General features: G+C 43.6%; 2 protein-coding genes and 1 long non-coding RNA gene across 4 annotated transcripts in view; 2 read left to right on the top strand and 1 right to left on the bottom strand.

Moving 5' to 3' along the window:
* Window positions 1-11718, top strand: part of MAP3K5 (mitogen-activated protein kinase kinase kinase 5) — a 194524-nt gene extending 182806 nt beyond the window's left edge. For both annotated transcript variants that reach the window (XM_045865609.2, XM_064598140.1), the window contains 5 exons: window positions 685-928; window positions 7224-7336; window positions 8081-8193; window positions 9911-9987; window positions 10881-11718. In XM_045865609.2, coding sequence (XP_045721565.1) covers window positions 685-928; window positions 7224-7336; window positions 8081-8193; window positions 9911-9987; window positions 10881-10941 — 608 coding nt within the window. In that variant the 3' untranslated portion in view covers window positions 10942-11718. The remainder of the gene's footprint in view (window positions 1-684; window positions 929-7223; window positions 7337-8080; window positions 8194-9910; window positions 9988-10880) is intronic.
* LOC135365621 (uncharacterized) lies at window positions 10880-17636 on the bottom strand. The gene is made up of 3 exons (XR_010413793.1): window positions 17499-17636; window positions 12274-12360; window positions 10880-11016 (listed from the first exon to the last, which is right to left on the bottom strand). It is a non-coding gene; the product is annotated as an uncharacterized LOC135365621 (long non-coding RNA).
* The window catches only part of MAP7 (microtubule associated protein 7), a 171748-nt gene continuing 170528 nt past the window's right edge, over window positions 17536-18755 (top strand). Inside the window, exon 1 of the mRNA XM_054505563.2 lies at window positions 17536-17659. Coding sequence (XP_054361538.2) covers window positions 17593-17659 — 67 coding nt within the window. The 5' untranslated portion in view covers window positions 17536-17592. The remainder of the gene's footprint in view (window positions 17660-18755) is intronic.

Below are 18755 nucleotides of genomic sequence, written 5' to 3'. Positions count from 1 at the left end.
GTTTATATTAACAGGTTTTTACATAATTGCCTTTCTGATTTTAGCATTTTCCCACATCTTTTTTTTTTTTAATTTGTCAGAGAGAGAGAGAGCACAAGCAGGGGGGAGCGGCAGAGAGAGAAGCAGGCTTTCTGCTGAGCAAGGAGCCTGATGCAGGGCTCGATCCCCGGACCCTGGGATCATGACCTGAGCCAAAGGCAGACACCTACTTAACTGACTGAGCCACCTGCGCATCCCCCCCCCCCCGTATCTCTTTATTTTATTTATTTATTTGACAGAGAGAGTGTGAGCGCGAGTAAGGGGAGAGGCAGAGAGAGAGAAGCAGACTCCCTGCTGAGCAGGGAGCCCGACGTGGGGCTCAATCCCAGGACCCTGGGATCATAACCTGAGCCGAAGGCAGACGCTTAACCAACTGAGCCACCCAGGAACCCTTTCCCACATATCTCCTGTGTGGTGTGGCCATTTTTCTTGTTTGAATTAGGTCATTCTGCGTCAATACATCCTGTGAATTTTGCAGATACACTGGAACAAAAACTGTAAATTAATGCCCAGAAATCCATCCCTACACTTGGAAAAGCAGTTTGGAACACTTATTGATAGCAGGGGAGAGGACATTCATGTCAGAAGAAGTTACAGCAGTCCGTCATAAGTCATTAACACTGTTGTTGGTGTTACGCCTAACAGAACTGAGGCCACATTTCAGCCTCGCGTCTGAGAGTGACACCGCTGATCAAGAAGACTTGGATGCAGAAGATGACCATGAGGAACGGCCTTTGAACCAAACTATCCGAAGACCTCATGCTGTCATTGAAGATGCTGTGGCTACCTCAGGGGTGAGCACGCTCAGTTCTACTGTATCCCACGACTCCCAAAATGCTCACCGGTCCCTCAATGTGCAACTTGGAAGGATGAAAATAGAAACTAATAGGTAAGTCCTATTCTGACGTGGGTGGGGTTCCTTTCCCTTCCTTTTATATAAGTGCATGTATTTTGGGTCTATTTTAAAGTTTGGTCCACAGATGGGGCACCTGGGTGGCTCCGTCAGTTAAGCATCCAACTCTTGATTTTGGCTCAGGTCATGATCTCAGGGTCGTGAGGTCAAGCCCTGCTCTGGGCTCCACACTGAGCATGGAGCCTGCTTAAGATTTTCTCTCTCCCTTTCCCCCACCCCCTCAAAAAAAATTAAAGTTTGGTCCAGAGAATACAAAATGATTCCTTTATCCCATTCACATAAACTTGGTTTGATATCTTTCTTTATCAAACAAGAGAGATTTGTCTTAGTCTCTTTAGTCAAAATCATTTTCTGCTCTACCAATTCAAGCCTTGTTCAGCACCATTCTTTGATCTCTGCTTTATCTCCAAGTACACTGAGATTTCCAAAGTAGTTGTAACCTCAGAGACTGTCTTGGACACAGACTCAGAGCATTATGTACCATCCCAGAAGCAGCTGACAGACAGGAAATCCGTGTTCTTGAAAGCCCATGATTTGGAATATCAAGTTCTTTTAGAAGAGGAAGATCTCTGTTCTTGAGAATAGATTTAGTAGTGCTAAAGCTTTGCTTTTCTAAAAAGAACCTTGAAAGGATGATCAGTTGACTACATTTATGATCCTATTTTATTTTGAATATGCGCTTTCATATCTGAACTTTAATTTTTCTTTGAGAATTTGGTGACATAGAATCCACATGATCAGGTTATTAAGTGAAGAGTAAATATTTCCTGTTCTTCACAGAGGTTGGCACCGTTCAAGGTCTGAGTCTCTGATTTATAGCTTCCTGTGCTGGCTACAGTTGACATGTGAGCAACTGACTTTACGACTCTGGGTTTATAGTGAACCCTTTTTTTTTTTTGGAGTGAATCAATAACAGTTGTTCAAATATTTAGTTAAAAATCTTGTTCACCAGGAAGATAAAACATTTTATTTCTTGTCATAAGTTTAGGTTTTTAAAGTTAAGCTTGAATATCGAGCTTAGTACAAGTAGTACAAAGCTCATGTTGTATTCAGAAACATGAATTTTGGTTGCATGATTGAGTAAATCCATACATACCATCTACGGTTTACATAGAGAAATCTTTCTGAATAAGAGGGAAAATGGCTTTCTGGCCTCCAGATCCTAATCTTGTCCTTGGAAACCCAGCTCTTACTTGGCATCGCTACTATTTAGTGGAAGACTTTGTGTCCTTCCTCCTCTGAGACTTCTCCCGTGACATCCTTGGTGTCCCTCATTTCCTCAAGCAATACCCCAGTCATGACACTGCATCCGTTATAGTAGTTGTTAATTTTAGTCCTATTTTTTAGTTTACTCCCTCTGTCACCCAATCCTAGAAGGAGTTGTTTTTTATACCCCTCTCTGATCTCTGGAGGAGGAATGTTCACTCGCTACTGTTCGGGTCCGACCCCCAAACTCCTCCTCCACCCATGGTCAGAATCGTACAGGCAATAAAGCTACTTCATTTACCAATGAGCTGGTCTATTTGTGCCTCTGGCCTTCAGACCTTCTGTCTATATGCCCTGGCTTGTGTCAATAGAACCTGCCTCAGCTGAGCGCAGCCTCTTCCTTCTCTCCTCACACCGCTCGAGTCACCCCGGTTTCCATCCTGTCCCCGCCCCCTGTCTGCGCGCCTGCGCCGTCCGCGGGCGGGAAGGGCCGCTCTTCCGAGGGCCGCGGGGGCGGCGGGCCTGCTTCCCCCACGTCTGTTGAAAGGGCTACGACTTGCCGTATTTCTGGAGTGTGTTGTTGCATTTCTCACAACAGCCCGCATTCATGTTTTTTCCCTACCTATTTACCCTTACATCCGTGACATCTACAAGATTATGAGCCTCCTTTGTCTGTTTCGAGTAGTACCTCGCACAGCTCCTCCCTGTCGCCCCCAGAGAAAGGAGACGAGGCACAAGATTCACCTCACCCGTGATGTAAAAAAAAGGTAGCTGCCTTCGTACTGGTACTAAGCAGCAGAAATGAGAGACTGGGGCGCCTGGGTGGCTCAGTCGGTTAAGCGACTGCCTTCGGCTCAGGTCATGGTCCTGGAGTCGCTGGATCGAGTCCCGCGTCGGGCTCCCTGCTCGGCAGGGAGCCTGCTTCTCCCTCTGACCCTCCCCCCTCTCATGTGCTCTCTCTCTCTCATTCTCTCTGTCTCAAATAAATAAATAAATAAAATCTTTAAAAAAAATTTTTTTTTAATAAAAATAAAAAAAGAAATGAGAGACTGATCATGTCTGTATCATTTTCAGTTGAATATTATTTGATATATAGAAGTTCATACATTACTGGGGCGCCTGGGTGGCTCTGTCGGTTCAGCTTCCCACTCCTGGTTTCAGCTCAGCTCATCATCTCAGGGTCCTGAGAGCGAGTTCCACCTCAGGCTCCTCACTCAGTGGGGAGTTGGCTGGAAGATTCTCACCCTGTGCCCCTCCCCCTGCCCATACACACACACACTCTCTCTCTCTCTCTCTCTCTCTCTCTCTCTCTAAAATAAATATGGGACACCTGGGTGGCTCATTCGGTTAAGCATCTGCCTTCAGCTCAGGTCATGATCCCGGGGTCCTGGAATCCAGTCCCGCATGGGACTCCTCGCTCAGCAGATCTCCCTGTCTCTCTGCCTGCCATGCCCTCTGCTTGTGCTCACTCTCTCTCTCTGTCAAATAAATAAAATATTTTTTTAAATGTTTTAAAAAAATAAATAAGTCCTTTTAAAAAAGTTCATATATGGCAAAATAAACTTAGAGGAAATGTTAGTATGTTTTTAGGAAGGCTATAGCCCTCATGTTAGAAATCTTAAGCTTATATTTAGATAATCACTGATGAAGGTAAATCAGGTTTATCCAGCTCTTGATTACTAGATCACCAATAATAATACCAAATAGAGAAAATAACAAGGTGGCTTTAGAATGTCTGTTTTACTTATATTTCGGGGTATGTTTACATAAAATGTTCTGGAAATAATGCACTTCACACCAGTGGTTGAGACAGTGTTGTAGGACAGTAATGCAGAGCTAGCTAAAATGTAACCAACACAGAGCTGACTGCTTATCTATCATACGATTCTGGAATTACCCACCCCCACCCATCTGAGTTAAAAAATTGACCTCAGAGCAGATGCTTGCCAAAGTTTTCTGGAACAGAAAGGCAGGCAATTGCCTTAATTTTGAAGAACTTCCCTCTTAACTGAAGACAAAGTGAAAATAAAACTGGTGGACTAGGTAAATAAATAATTTTGGGGAGCAGGATTTGGGACAAATGAAGTGACCTGTCAGCACTCTGCTTCCAAAGTTAAGTTCTGGCTTTTTTTTTTTTTTTAATAAATATTTACTTATTTATTCATGTATTAATACTCTTTTTAAGTTTTTATTTTCATTCCAGTTGCTAATATACAGTGTTATATTAGTCCCCTTTATTTTATTTTAATTATTATTTTTTAAATTTTATTTTATTATGTTATGTTAATCACCATACATCATTAGTTTTTGATGTAGAGTTCCATGATTCATTGTTTGCGTATAACACCGAATGCTCCATTCAATACATGCCCTCCTTAATACCCATCACCAGGCTAACCCATCCCCCCACCCCACCCCCTCTAGAACCCTCAGTTTGTTTCTCAGAGTCCATAGTCTCTCATGGTTTGTCTCCCCCTACGATTTTCCCCCCTTCATTTTTCCCTTCCTACTATCTTCTTCTTTTATTATTTTTTTTAACATATAATGTATTATTTGTTTCAGAGGTACAGGTCTGTGATTCAACAGTCTTACACAATTCACAGCGCTCACCATAGCACATACCCTCCCTCCCCAGTGTCCATCACCCAGCCACCCCATCCCTCCCACCCCCCACCACTCCAGCAACCCTCAGTTTGTTGCCTGAGATTAAGAATTCCTTATATCAGTGAGATCATATGATACATGTCTTTCTCTGACTGACGTATTTCGCTTAGCATGACTTTTAAAGATAAAAAGAAAACATGTAGGGTGCGCCTGGGTGGCTCAGTTGGTTAAGCGACTGCCTTCGGCTCAGGTCATGATCCGGAGTCCCAGGATCGAGTCCCACATCGGACTCCCTGCTCGGCAGGGAGTCTGCTTCTCCCTCTGACCCTCCCCACTCTCATGTGCTCTCTCTCATTCTCTCTCTCTCAAATAAATAAATAAAATCTTAAAAAAAAAAAAAGAAAATACGTAGTCTAGATACACATAGGTTAAATTCTAGAAAAAGTCACTGTGTTCTTTAAAAAAAATAGTAAGAATACGCCATCAGTATTCCATACATATAAATCATCAAGGAAGACCAAAATACTTACTAGGCCAAGAAATTGCCACCTTAAAAATTCCTGCTGAGCTTGCTGTCCATTTCCTAGAGTATTGTTCTTGCTGGAGTGATAAACATCTCCTTCGATCCTCTGCTTTCCTCTGGCCCTCGGTTCCTGCTGCTCAATCCACCTGACTGTGCGCTGCTTACTTTCCTGTCTTTAAACAATCTGTCTTCCTCAAACCACCTTCTCTGGCTGCCCCTAGAGAGTCTTCCTTTTCGTCCCGCCTCTACGACCCACTCTACCCCAATCCTTTCTCCTAAGGGCCTCACATCTCTGTCCTGTGGGAAAGGAGGAGGAGCCCCTCCTGAGCCCCAGGCCCGAGGCTGTGGCTGGGGAAAGAATCGCCCTCCCTGACGGTCAGGTGCTGTCCTGGCACGTCGTTAGCTATAGCTGTCTCACTGAACGTTCGCAGTCATTCTTTCGGGAAGTTTTACTTTTCTTTTCCAGGTGAGAAAACTGACGGCCAGAGGCGTTAAGTGATTTGTCAAAGTTAACATAGGAAGTGTGGGGCTGAACCAAGATTCAAGCCCAGGGCCGTCTTTCAGTTGCTGCCTTCAGAACATGCCAACTGAAGCGGAAACAAACTTTTGGAATGGAATCTGGTCCTGAGTTAAATCTATCCATACTGAGAAAATTAAATAAATACAGTTTGCTAAGAACTGTAGGGTATGCAACAATTTATCTTGATGATCTTATGAATAATTATGTACCTTAACTTAAAATTCTGAATCCAAGTCACCCAACGATAGTTTTCTAAAAAATCAGAGCATCGGGGTGCTTGGGTGGCTCAGTCGGTTAAGCGTCTGCCTTCAGCTCAGGTCATGATCCCGGGGCCCTGGGATCGAGCCCCACATCGGGCTCCCTGCTCCACGGGAAGCCTGCTTCTCCTTCTCCCACTCCCCCTGCTTGTGTTCCCTCTCCCGCTGTATGTCTCTCTGTCAAATAAAAATAAAATCTTTAAAAAAAAAAAAATCAGAGCACCTCCCTTTCTAACTTGGAGTATTTTTTCAGAGAACAGCGTTAGAAATGGTGAGTAGGAAACCAGTTGGCTCTTAGTTGCATAGTGAACCTTTCATGAATAAGAACTCTGATGTAAAGGATATGTTAGTTTCTCCTTGTTTCTTTGGAGAATGCATCAGATGCCAACTAAGAACTGAATGTACCAGGAACACAGCTATCCTTTTACCCACTTCACCAGTCCCCTTAGAAGGGAGAGGAATAATAGTAACATCCTCAACAATCCTAGCAACAACCATTACCATTTACTGAGTACTATAGGGGACCTCACCTATAGTTTATTTCTCAAATTTTCAGTTAAAAAAAATGACTGCCTTTCTGCTTTGCATTGATTATTATATCATTCATCATCAACTTTTTTTGATGAAGGGTCATACATGTAAAATACAGCTCTGTTAACATATATATTTTATTTTACTTTATTTATTTGCCATTTATGGTCATAAAAAGAAACAATAAAATATCTCTGAAGATTTTGGCAGACAATTGGGGTGGTGAATTCTTGTCTGGAAGTACAAGCCTTCTAGAACTTCACTACTCAACATGGGGGTCTATGGACCTGCAACATGAGTATCACCTGGAGGGGCTCATTAGAAATGCAGAATCATGGGGCACCTGGCTGGCTCAGTTGGAAGAGCATGCAACTCTTGATCTCTGGGTTGTGAGTCCAAGCCCCATGTTGGGTATAGAGATTACTAAAATATATATATAAATAAACTTAAAAAAAAAGAAGCAATGCAGAATCTCAGACCTACCCCCAAAATTACTGGATCAGAATCTGCATTGCAATAAAATCCCAGGGATGTCTATGTTCCTTAGAGCTTGCAAAGTCCAGATCTAGAAGGTCACTCTGGCTGCTCCAGCTTTATTATCCTGTCAACCAATATAATTTTCTTTTACAGATTACTGGAAGAATTGGTTCGGAAAGAGAAAGAATTACAAGCACTACTTCATCGAGCTATTGAAGAAAAAGACCAAGAAATTAAACACCTGAAGCTTAAGTCCCAACCAATAGGTGAATAGTAGGAAATTTTAAAGTGATACTGTTAAACCAGGCTGCCACAAAAAGGGTAGGAAGCCAACAGGCAGTTTTATTTCATGGTTTAATTGGCCTCTGTCACTTGTGCCACGATTACAAGCAGAAATTGCTTTTAAGAAATACCCAATTCTTAATTGCAGCAAACTATAATTTCGATATAACTTAATTTCAAATAAGATGATTCATGGTCATCTTTTCCTGAGATTAGTTGCGGTAAATAGGGCTCTAACACTTTTTTGGTTGTTATTTTTTTGTAATGTTCAAATGAGACTACTAGAATAAAATACTATTTTTGGCCATTTATGCATTTGTATTCTGTATATCCTGGGGTGTTTTTTTTTCCCATATTATTGCAAATAGTGAAAAAAGAGATTATTATATGATTATATAGTTTTTGGCTAATTATGCTCGTGTTTGTCACATGAAAAACCCACAGTACAATTTTGGTGAAACTAGTTTATTCTAAGAAACTATATAATTGATATGAAAGTATGAGGTGGGAATATCATTACGTTATTGCTTCTGCCTCTCCATTTATCAGTAGTCTTCAAGAGTTTTGTTTATATTACCATTTATACTGCCAATCTCGACTGTTTCTATTATTTTCTGATAGAGCAAAATCTTCTAAAGTATTAATAAATGTCTGTTGACTGCGGAGGTCTCAGATGGCCGCTGTAAGGAGAAGCTAAGAATGTCCCTCCCTTCCCAATTCTGTCCTAGATATTCCTGGATTGCCCATATGCCCCCGGGGTTCTCCTGGCACAAATACTGAAGAGTCTGAACTTACTGAGTGGCTGAGAGAAAAGGGAGCTGATGAAGACACTATAAGTCGGGTAAAGAAAACTATCCATGGGACAAGCTTTTCTTTCACCCCATAATGTTGCGTGCCTACTGTGTGCGAGGCACAGGGCATACACACTGGTGAGCCCCCCTGTGGCTTACAGACTAGGGTCGGCAGATGGTCATCAAATAATTCCACAGATAAAGCGTAGTGATACCCTGATAAACTCCGTGAAGGAAAGGTAATCAAGTGTTAGGAGACAGAGAGAGGAAGAGGTTAGGGAAGGTTTTCGCCGAAGGTGGTGAATGAGCTGAAATCTAAAGGCATACGTAGGAATAAACCAAGCCATCTGTATGTGTATTTGGGGAGGGGAGTGAGGAGGGAAAAATCATTCAGGGGTCGGGCTGCTGTATGTGCAAAAACAATGAGGCGGGCAAAAGCTCTGTAGTCCAGGACCCCTGAGGAGTTTTTGTATTTTTGAACTGAAAATAAGGAAGAGTGGAAAAATCAAGACAAAACTAAAATTGTAAAGTTTCTAATTCTCTCTTTTGTTTAACATTTTAGTTCTCTCACATTATTAGACTCTACTGGGCAGTGGCTATTTATTGATATTTAATAAAATAGATCTAGTCTGTCAACTTGTGTCAGGAACACTTTCAAATCTGTAATAACCTAATTTCCCTCTGCTCCTTACACTTTGGTAATCAGCAGAAGTAGCACTTATGTTTGAAGATTACATACATGTATACACACATACACACAAAAAGAGATTGTATTTTTTATTATTTTATAGAAAGGGCCCCAATACAATATTAAACTAGCTTTAGTTTTGTGTTTAAATTTTTTAAGTAACTAAGAATACAGATTTTTTTTCTCTTTACTTGATAATTCATTGGGCTACTAAATAATATTTAGGGTTTCCTTAGAAATCTAAATTGAACAAATTACTGCTACATAAATTTAAACAGCTCTCTTGCTTATGGAGAATGATGCATCCATTCAAGTTCTCTGAAATATTTATTCCTCAAACTAAGACTCCACAATTAAGGAGTAGTAATTGATGATCCACTAAATCATTGACTTTTTTTTATTTAAAATTATAGCTTCAGTTTAAATTTAGGACTCTGATTTTATAGTAATTATTTTTAAAAAGTACCTTTTATTAGCTATGAAAAATAAGTCCAGAAATTAAGTGTAAACAATACCTTTCCAGGAACACTTTTTAATCCACTTGAGAAAAATAAAGCTACACAGCAACAAACCTCAAATATAAACATTGTTGGGGGGGGGATGAGATAACAAGGTGATGTGCATTAAGGAGGGCACATATTGTAATGAGCATTGGGTGTTATATACAACTGATGAATTACTGAACTCTACATCTGAAACTAATGATACATTACATGTTAACTAATTGAATTTAAATAAGTAAAATATATAAATGTTATGAACAGCAGATGTAACTACAAATGAGTTTTATCTGTTCATTAGAAGGCCTATCAGAAATTGTGTTGCTTGTAATCTTTATGCATTTGGAAGTCATATGGATGTATTTCTTTGTAATTATTTTGTAACAGGAGGGACTTTTTCTTAATAATTCCAGAAGATTATGTTTTTTTGTTTGTTTGTTTTCCAAAAGATTATGTTTCTGGTAGACTTCCTTTTAGATTCATTTCTAAATTATTGCCAACGTTTATATTATGGAGTTTACGATTTCTTAATGGTGTATAAAACATCTTATTTTTGTGCATATTTTACTTTCTCCACAGTTTTTGGCTGAGGATTATTCACTAGAGGATGTTCTCTACTATGTTACACGTGATGATTTAAAATGCCTCAGACTAAGGTACCACTTTTCTTTCTCTTCCTTTTTCATGATGCAAAGAGCGCTGGGCTGAGAAGTCTGGGTTCCTGCCCTGGCTGGGCCCCTCACCAGATCTAACCATCTCAGCAGTCCTGGGCCCCGTTCTCTGGTTTGCATTTGCTTTGAGTAAACTGAGTTTGTTGCGCCAAGCTATTACTGGGCACTCTTAAAACCACTATTTCTATATTTGTAAATGCAAATCAACTCAAAGAATTTCTTGATAATAGAGTAGACGGAGGCCATGCAGTTATTTTAAAGCTGCCTTAAACAAATGCTCTCATTTAGTTCATGATTGTGCCATAATTATTAGAAATAGGGGTGCCTGCGTGGCTCAGTTGGTTAGGCGACTGCCTTCGGCTCGGGTCATGATCCTGGAGTCCCGGGATCCAGTCCCACATTGGGCTCCCTGCTCAGTGGGGAGTCTGCTTCTTCCTCTACCCTACCCCCTCTCGTGCACTCTCTCCCTCACTCTCTCTCTCAAATAAATAAAATCTTTAAAACAAATTATTAGAAATAATAGGATAGGTGCTGATTTGCCATCCACGTACCACATATAAAGTGATACAGTTTCTTATAGTTTTCTCTATCAGGCCAAGCATATGCATTACTGACTCACACAGAATTCTATAAAGACCCATTTCAAACGTGCTGAAAATCTGCAATGATGCTTTGGGAACTGGTAGTCTGTGGGAGTGGAAAGGAAAGGCAGGGAAGGGCAATGACAAAACATAGAAAGAATACATGAGGACCCATAAGACTTTGGGATCTCTGTGTTCTGATCAGAGCAGCTAGAGACGAAGAAGTCACTTGTATATATCAAGGGCAATGTTTCAAATGAGGTGTTCTGTTCCCCATGTTCTTGTGTCTTTAAACAGGGGAGGGATGCTTTGCACACTGTGGAAGGCCATCACTGACTTCCGAGACACACAGACTTGACTGTCGCTCAGTTGGTTTCCAGCCTTCCGTGGAGATTCTAACAGACAGAACTGATCTTCGCAGGGGAGGGAGAACCTAAGAGAGAGGAGAAAGAAGCTGCACTTTAAATCCAGTATTTGTTTACTTGTGTTAAAAGGAGAAAAAAAAAAAAAAGACAAAATACACTGAAATTTCCTAACTGCTTCTATTTCTACAATTCATAAGGATTCTTTGTAAGGACTCTCAAAAATAATCCTAAACATCAGGATGCTTGGGATTATTTTAGTCTAAACATTTTTATGGAAATATTTTTAACTTAGCAGCTGTTGCACTTCGGCCAAATGTCTCTTTTACACGAAACGGATAGAACATTTCATGTGATTGTGCATCACTGGAACAAAACCAAAATGTGACCATAACTTTTTAGGCTTATGTGTGTGTGTAAGATACTCTGAGTAGAAATGCATAATTTCAATTGTGTAAAGTTTATGTTTTTTTTTAAGTGTGTAGAATCCGAGAAGCAGTGGTTTTTACTTACCTATGTGTATTAATTGTAATATTGACTCTATTTTGTAACTTAAGTTTCTGGCGCATAGTACGTTCATTTGAGTCGTGTTTGTACTACTGAACTGTACCAGTTGCACATGTCTGAATTATAGTAATGTTAGCTTGTTCTAAAGCTATCCATTTTGTCATATTTACTCTAAAAAGTAAAAAGACTCTTAACGTACTGTTCGATAAATTCTAAAGAATTCTTATTTTGTTTGGACAAACCAGATAAACTACTGTGTCAAACTTCTAGTTGTTTCTTCCGCTCTTCTATTAAATAGAATCTGTCTTCTAGTCAAGTAATCAAAGAACAGGTGATCTGCAAGCTGTCCCTCAGGGCACCAGAGTGGTAAGAGAGAGGGTTAAGGAAAAGAAGAATTTACATAAAAGAAAGTCCCTGTGCTTTTTCTCAAGGCCACAAGTTATCTTGAGTGACTACTGTGTATCTCAGAGGGTCTGCACATAGCATCCCAGCGGAGAATACTGTATTTTCTGTCTCCTTAATAGTTTAGTTCTCGTATTGGAGGGAAATGTTTTTATTTGAAGCTGAATATCATAGTTTAGAAGCCTGCCCATATTAATAGGGTGAAGTCTGAAGCTCTTAGATGGATGAGATAAACACAAAATTCTTAGATACAGAGGAACTTGCTTATTATACAGGACAGAACTAACATAGAGCTGTTCGTGCATCATGACTTGACCCATACATAAATCTTTGAGAAAACAGGAGTCATCTTTATTTCTATGTGAAAATCAAGGTCCGATATATCTTGTATTGCATTAGACTGCACAGAAAGTTCTCACCTTATTTTCTCATTGGATACTTGCAACAACATAGCTGCATCTTTTTTTACATCCCAATCTCAAGGACAGATAGCTGCCTCTTGTAACCTGTGGGGAAAGTTCAAAGGAGATGAGGTGTAAATTAAATGATATGTCATTTCATTCATATTGACACAGGGTAATTGTTTTTTTAAAGATTTGTTTACTTATTTTAGAGAGATAGCATGAGCAGGAGGGGACCACAACCTGACCCAAAAGCAAGAGTCGGTCGCTTAGCTGACTGAGCCACCCAGGCATCCCCAACACAGGGTAGTTCTTAATTAAGCCACAGTTCATCTCCCCAGTTCTTTTTTTTTTTTTTTTTAAAGATTATTTATTTATTTGACACAGAGAGAGCGAGAGCACAAGCAGGGGGAGTGGCAGGCAGAGGCAGAGGGAGAAGCAGGCTCCCCACAGAGCAGGGGGAGCCCGACGCGGGGCTCGATCCCAGGACCCCGGGACCATGACCTGAGCCGAAGGCAATCGCTTAACCAACTGAGCCACCCAGGCGCCCTCATCTCCCCAGTTCCAATGGCAAGGTGCTTCTTTTAGATTGTGCATGGGATCAAGCTACCCATCTTCAACCAATTCTTTAATGATAGGGTCTTTCCTTGGGATCTTCCTCCTACCTTATCTTTGTGGGCTTTGTGGGTTCCTCTATTCCTGCATGGTTCATAATACATTCCCAGGCCAGCATCATTAGGTTTTTGTCAGAACTGTGGGCCTCAGTCACAAAAGAAGGCAGTTCCATTATGGCCCAAGTTCCATTAAAGGTTTCACTTTAAAGACGTTTGGCATCAATCTAGGACAGTGACTCTCAACCCAGCTTCACATTAAAATTACCAGGATGCTTTTTAAAATATACTGATGAGGGGAACCTGGGTGGCTCAGTTGGCTAAGCATCTGACTTAGGCTCAGGTCATGATCTCAGGGTCCTGGGATGAAAACTCGCATGGGGCTCCCTGCTTAGCAGGGAGTCCGTTTGTCCCTCTGCCCCTCCCCCTACTCGTGCTCTCTCTCTCAAATAAATAAATAAAATCTTTAAAAAAATAATAAAAATAAAATATACAGATGCCACCACCTTAGAGAAACTGTGTTTATTGGTTTGGGTAATAAACAATGACCATTGGGTAAGGCCCATATATCCTATTTTTAAAAAGCTCTGCAGATGATTTAATAGTATCAAGTCCCACCTTCTTATTCCAAGAGACGCCTGGACAGAGAAATAGAGCCGCTTTCCATGGAGGTGGTAGTAAGATGGTTACTATTCATTTTCCATTTGGTGTAGCAAGAGTCTAGACACATAGGCCTGGAGCAAGACCATCACTTTCCCTTTTGACCTTGGGCAGATTGATTAACCTCTCTAAGTCTCAGGTTCCTCTTCTGAAATGGGGGAAGTCATGTACCTTCCTCATAGGGCTGTTGTAAGATTTAAATAAAATCATGCAGACAAGATGCCTAGTGCAATGCTTGGCAGATAGTAAGCAATCAGACACTGCCTGTTACTGTTACCTCTTATCATTCATTCAGAAGTAGTTATGAAATACTTATTGGGTACTACATCCTGTGGTGCATGAACAAGACACAGTTCTTGCCCCCTGGAGTTCACTGTCAGAGGTGGGATAGAGGCAAAGCAGAAACAATAGTACATGCAGTAAGTGCTACAGTTACAGCTGACCGCCAAGGGGTAGGAGGGTCAAGGAAAGCTTTCCAGAGAAGCGAGGTTCAGAGCTGTGCCTGGAAAGATGATTTGTACCAGAACAGTTACGCATGGGTGGTGGAGACAGCCCCATAAGAGAAACAAAACCAGAATTTGCTGCGTGTGAGGCAATGTGGCAGCAGGAGAGACACGCATGATACCTATCTGGTTCAGAAGGCATGCAACACACATTATGTCATCAAGGACATCTGCGATTTGTAAACAAGGACAATAATTGATGGCTTCAGACTTTACAGACACTGTATATGTCTTCAATCTGATATGACAAAGTCCCTGCCAACAAGTAACTCATATCAGATTGAAGAGACAGATCTGCAATAACAAATCACACCTACTCTATGCGAAAGGCCAGATGAATGCAAACCCAAACCCCCTGGAGAGCTTCAGAGGACAAGCTGGCTGGGGGCCAGGGCCGTGGAGGAAGACCTCAACCAGGGCATCAGAAAGAAGGAATTCAATAACTCAGGACTGGGGAAGTCAATCAGGGTAGAGAGTTCCAAGAACAAAGGCAGAAAGCGGGGATTTGCGAGACGTTCTAGAGAAAGTGAACAACTTTTATATTACATTAGACCATACAAAAATTTTAACTCATATTTGGCTGGAAATAGGTGTTCTAGAAATAAAAAGTGGAAAGTGGGATAGGAGAGAGCTCAGGGTGTGATGGGGGATGGTCACGGAGGGAAGTTGTGTTGGTATGTAATTATGTAGAAATGGGGAATCTGTTAAAGGGTTTTGAGCAAGGGAGGGGTGAGTGTAAAGTAGTTTATGAGAAGATTAATCCAGTGAAGTGGAGAAATGAGAGAGAACAGAAACTGGACAGAGTGGTTCAGAGACTGATTCAGATGTGAATGAGAGTCCAGGAGCAGAGCAGTAGGAATTGAGAGGGCAGAATTAAAACCATGAGTTGACAAGATTTGGGAACTATGATTTGGGCAGTGATGACAAGGAAGAGGAAAGAATAGATGTTGAAGCTATGTAAGTAAGAGAAGAATTCGAAAACAGGCAAGTTTGAAGGGAAGCTTTTTTGAGACATGATGAACTAATGGCAGAGCATTCCGATAGAAATGTGCAGAGACCATTGAGAATGTACTGGTGGAAGTTAGGACAGAGGTCAAGAGTATATATTCTGGATCTAGGAGTCACCTTGATGGGGATAACAGTAAGTGAGGGCTTATGAGAGATAGGTAGGGCCTAAAATTCTGGGAAAAGGAAGGCTTGGGGATGGTTTGGGAGGAAGGAGGAATTTAAATCAGCAACAGAGACAAAAGGACTGGTCACAGAGGAATGAGAAAACCAGGCCAGTGGTGTAAGCCAAGAGGAAGATTATCAGAGGATCTGGTACAGCAGGAAGTTCAGGAGAACAACAGATTAAAAAATAATAATAGGTAAATGTGATTTTGTGACCTGGAAAGTTTATTTACAGACAGGCAAGAAAGATTAATAAAGCTGGTTAAACAAAGAGAATAAGACAATGGTACATTTATTATCTTTGGTGAACAAAATGTATGACAATAGATTTGGGCGGGTGGGATGTCAAGGGAAGAAATTTTCAGAATCAAAGAGCCCTAAATGTACTTGTTGAGGGAGAGGCCCTGAATGGAGATGCATTTTAGAAGACAGGGATGAGGTTTCAAAGGAGGCGGGAGGGGTGGGGGGCTGATGGCATCAGGAGGTTCAGCTCCTCCTCCTGGAAAAGGGAACTGTGATTATTCGGAGAGTTTTGAGATGGGTGTGGGAACTCAAGACAGATGGCTTCTCTGTGCTAAGTACAGCACGAAGTACAACATGGTGGTGTATGACATTTAACAGATACTGTCCCTTACCGCATTTTTGTTCGACAGCTCGCCCTGTTACAGACCCCGGGTTAAGTTTGAAACACATAGCCAATTCAGGGCTTAAGTGCTGGATTTTGGTGTGTTTCTTATAGCACTTACTTTTGTGTAACTTGTGACAGACTAAAACATAAGTTAGCAAAAGAATGCAAGAAGAGATAAGCACATACCCAAAACAAACCAAACCACAGAGGACACACACAAACACCACTAAGTCTTGACTTTGTGGTGGGGTGGGTGTATGTATCACAGAAAGAATTCAGGGGCTTACTGAAGTAGGGAGTAAATCAATGTTCTTCCAGAGTTCAACTCTTTAAATTCAACTAAGAAAATCTTTCTGATGTTCATAGGAAAGTGTCTCAAACTCTGATGACTTCATGTAGTAAAAAATGTCTTTGCTGAGACCCAAGCTGAGGTCTACAACCACCTCCACCCACCTGGTACTTTATTTTTATTGATTAGACATCTGTTAAGAGTGATGTGAATGTGATTTAGGAAGATCTCATAGCTAAACGATCAGTTTGCCTAACCCACCATAGAAATGGCACTAAGGGAAAATCCATTACTGCAAACCATGGCATCAGGGTCCCTTAGTTAAAACCCCTACCAAGTCAGCCAGTGAACCAGGAAACCAAATAAAAACAGCCCAGCCCTGAGCTGAGTGGCGGGGTTTATATGCAAGGATGGTGAGAACTGTCACCCTAACAAGACCTCAACACTGTTCCCAGGCACTCTTGGGCCTTCAACAGATTCTGCTGAAGTCCTTGAAAGGGTTTTAAATTGTTGGGAACCTCCTGGTTATGTTCAGCCAACCGAGACTGTGGGAGTGCACTTCTGTGTAACCAGGCGGAACTGGTCGCTGCTCAGTTTTGTTCCTTATGTTTCCATTTATGCAAGCTACTTTTTTTCCCCTCAGCATTTTGTTGCTTATCGTTTATTTGCCTAATAGAGCAGAAATGAGTTTCTCCTCAGCTAATAATGTTTCTTTTATATACATATGTATATATATTGTTGCCTATTGCTTTTTTCCCTGGTCTTCCTGAGCAAGCCAGAAGTCCGCCAGGTAGTTGCTAATTGGAAACCAAGAACAAGAAGCCACATCACCGGGCATAAGTTTCACTAACTTGTGTGCCCTGGGGCTCATCAGATACAAAGGCCTGCTGAAAAGATAATGGCGTCCTAAAACGCGGATGGGAACCCGAACCCAGCGTGGAATCCAGGCGTGTACTTCAGCTTTCCACGTGGCATCATGCACTTGGCGGCTGTCACCATGAACTCTAGCCCTGGCCAAGTCAAAACTGACCCGGCTGCTTCAGAGTTCAGAGGGGAACAGAGCGTCCCGATGCCCTCGCGTCACTTCGGCTGAGTCTCAGGCGGCCCGGTCGCAGGCGCCACTAAGCGTCGTCGCCCCACCTCCAGACCTCGAGGAGCCCGCAGCCGTCTCAGGGGTGGGCAAGGGCTCCCGGCCAGGTGCCTGGCTCCGCCCGCCGCCCTCGCGGCCCACACCCCGCAGCGTCGGTCGGAGCGGCTGCCACGCCGCACCTGCCCGCGAGGGGGCGCGCCCGCGCGTCGGTCTCAAGCTGCTCGCAGCCGGCAGGCTCACGCTCCCTCCTCCCTCCGCCCTCCTCCCTCCGCCCTCCCTAGACAGCGCTCACCTGTCTGGGCCGCGGGCCCTGGAGGCGGGGGGCCGGCGGGAGCGAAGCCGAGGAAGAGGGCGGAGCGGCTCTCGAAGCGCGTCATCCGAGCACCATGGCGGAGCTAGGAGCTGGCGGCGACAGCCACAGGGGCGGCGATGGCGCTGCGCGGAGCGAAACAGGTGACTGCACGGCTGGGGCAGGCGGGGGTCCCGCGGGCGGGGGGCGGTGAGCCGGATGGGTGGGCTCGCGCCGGGCACCGGCGGTCCCCTCCTCCGCCCGACCGCGGCCCGGAACGGCCGGCCCCGCGCGCCGCGCACCCGTGCTCGGAGCGCGCCTGCCCTCCGCCCTCCGCCCTCCGCTGCGCGTCGGCCGCCCGGGCCGACCGTGCCCGAGTGCCGCGGGCGGCCGGCCGGCCCCGGTTCCGGTCGCCCCTCTGACGCTCCACCTCGACTTTCCCACAACAAGTGGAAACTCGCCAGGGAGCGCGGGCGGGAGGAGGAACTGGAAAACGCCGGCCGCTCCCCTCCCACCTGCCGACCCGGCTCTAATTCAGTGGAAAGGGGAAATTGTATCCCCCAAACCAAACAGCCGGCCGGAAAGTCCTCGGCCCAGTGCGACCGACAGGATTATCCGTTTCTGGCACCCCTCGCGCCTTCCCCGGTCGAACCGGGTGCCGGGGTCGCAGGCGCCCGCGGCGCAGTGAGTGCCGGCGCGAGAGTCGCGCGGAGCGCGGGGGCCGCCCCCGCCCCGTGGTCCGCAGTTAAGACCCTCTCCCGAGCGGACTGAGATCGCCGAGCGGGGAGGCAGGGCTGGTTGCAGGAAAGTGGGGCCTGAGTGTGCGGGATCGTCGGACTCGTAGATTGGTTGACTTGAAAGGGTCCTCAGAGTTCGTGTTTTTAGTCCATGCACCTACCCCAGGTAGGAAGGAATGTCGGCCCAGGTGGTGACGCCGCCCCCCGACCTCCGCATTGACTTTCGGGGACAGGGGCTCACATCTCCAGGGCAAGCAGCAAGTTTCTCTTCCCGGCCCCATCTTGTATGAAGACGATTTTCCCCCTCGTGGTAGTTTTTTTCCTTGAGAAACTGTCTTGCAAATCCTCTCTTCTCTCCTAGTTTCCTATTATTGGCCGGTAAACTGTTTCTGGTACCTTCCTACACTAGAGATGGGGGCGGTGAGGCAGTTTCTTATTTTAAAAAGAATTCAAATTGCAGCCTCCCCAGTTGCAATGCGTTTTCTGCTTACACACGCACACATAATCGGAAAACCATTGTTTC

The sequence above is a fragment of the Mirounga angustirostris genome, unplaced genomic scaffold (genome assembly GCF_029215605.1).
Source record: "Mirounga angustirostris isolate CCGP_5_RB_7025 unplaced genomic scaffold, mMirAng1.0.hap1 SCAF_8, whole genome shotgun sequence".
Taxonomy (NCBI): domain Eukaryota; kingdom Metazoa; phylum Chordata; class Mammalia; order Carnivora; family Phocidae; genus Mirounga; species Mirounga angustirostris.
This window is presented reverse-complemented; position numbering and strand designations above follow the sequence as displayed.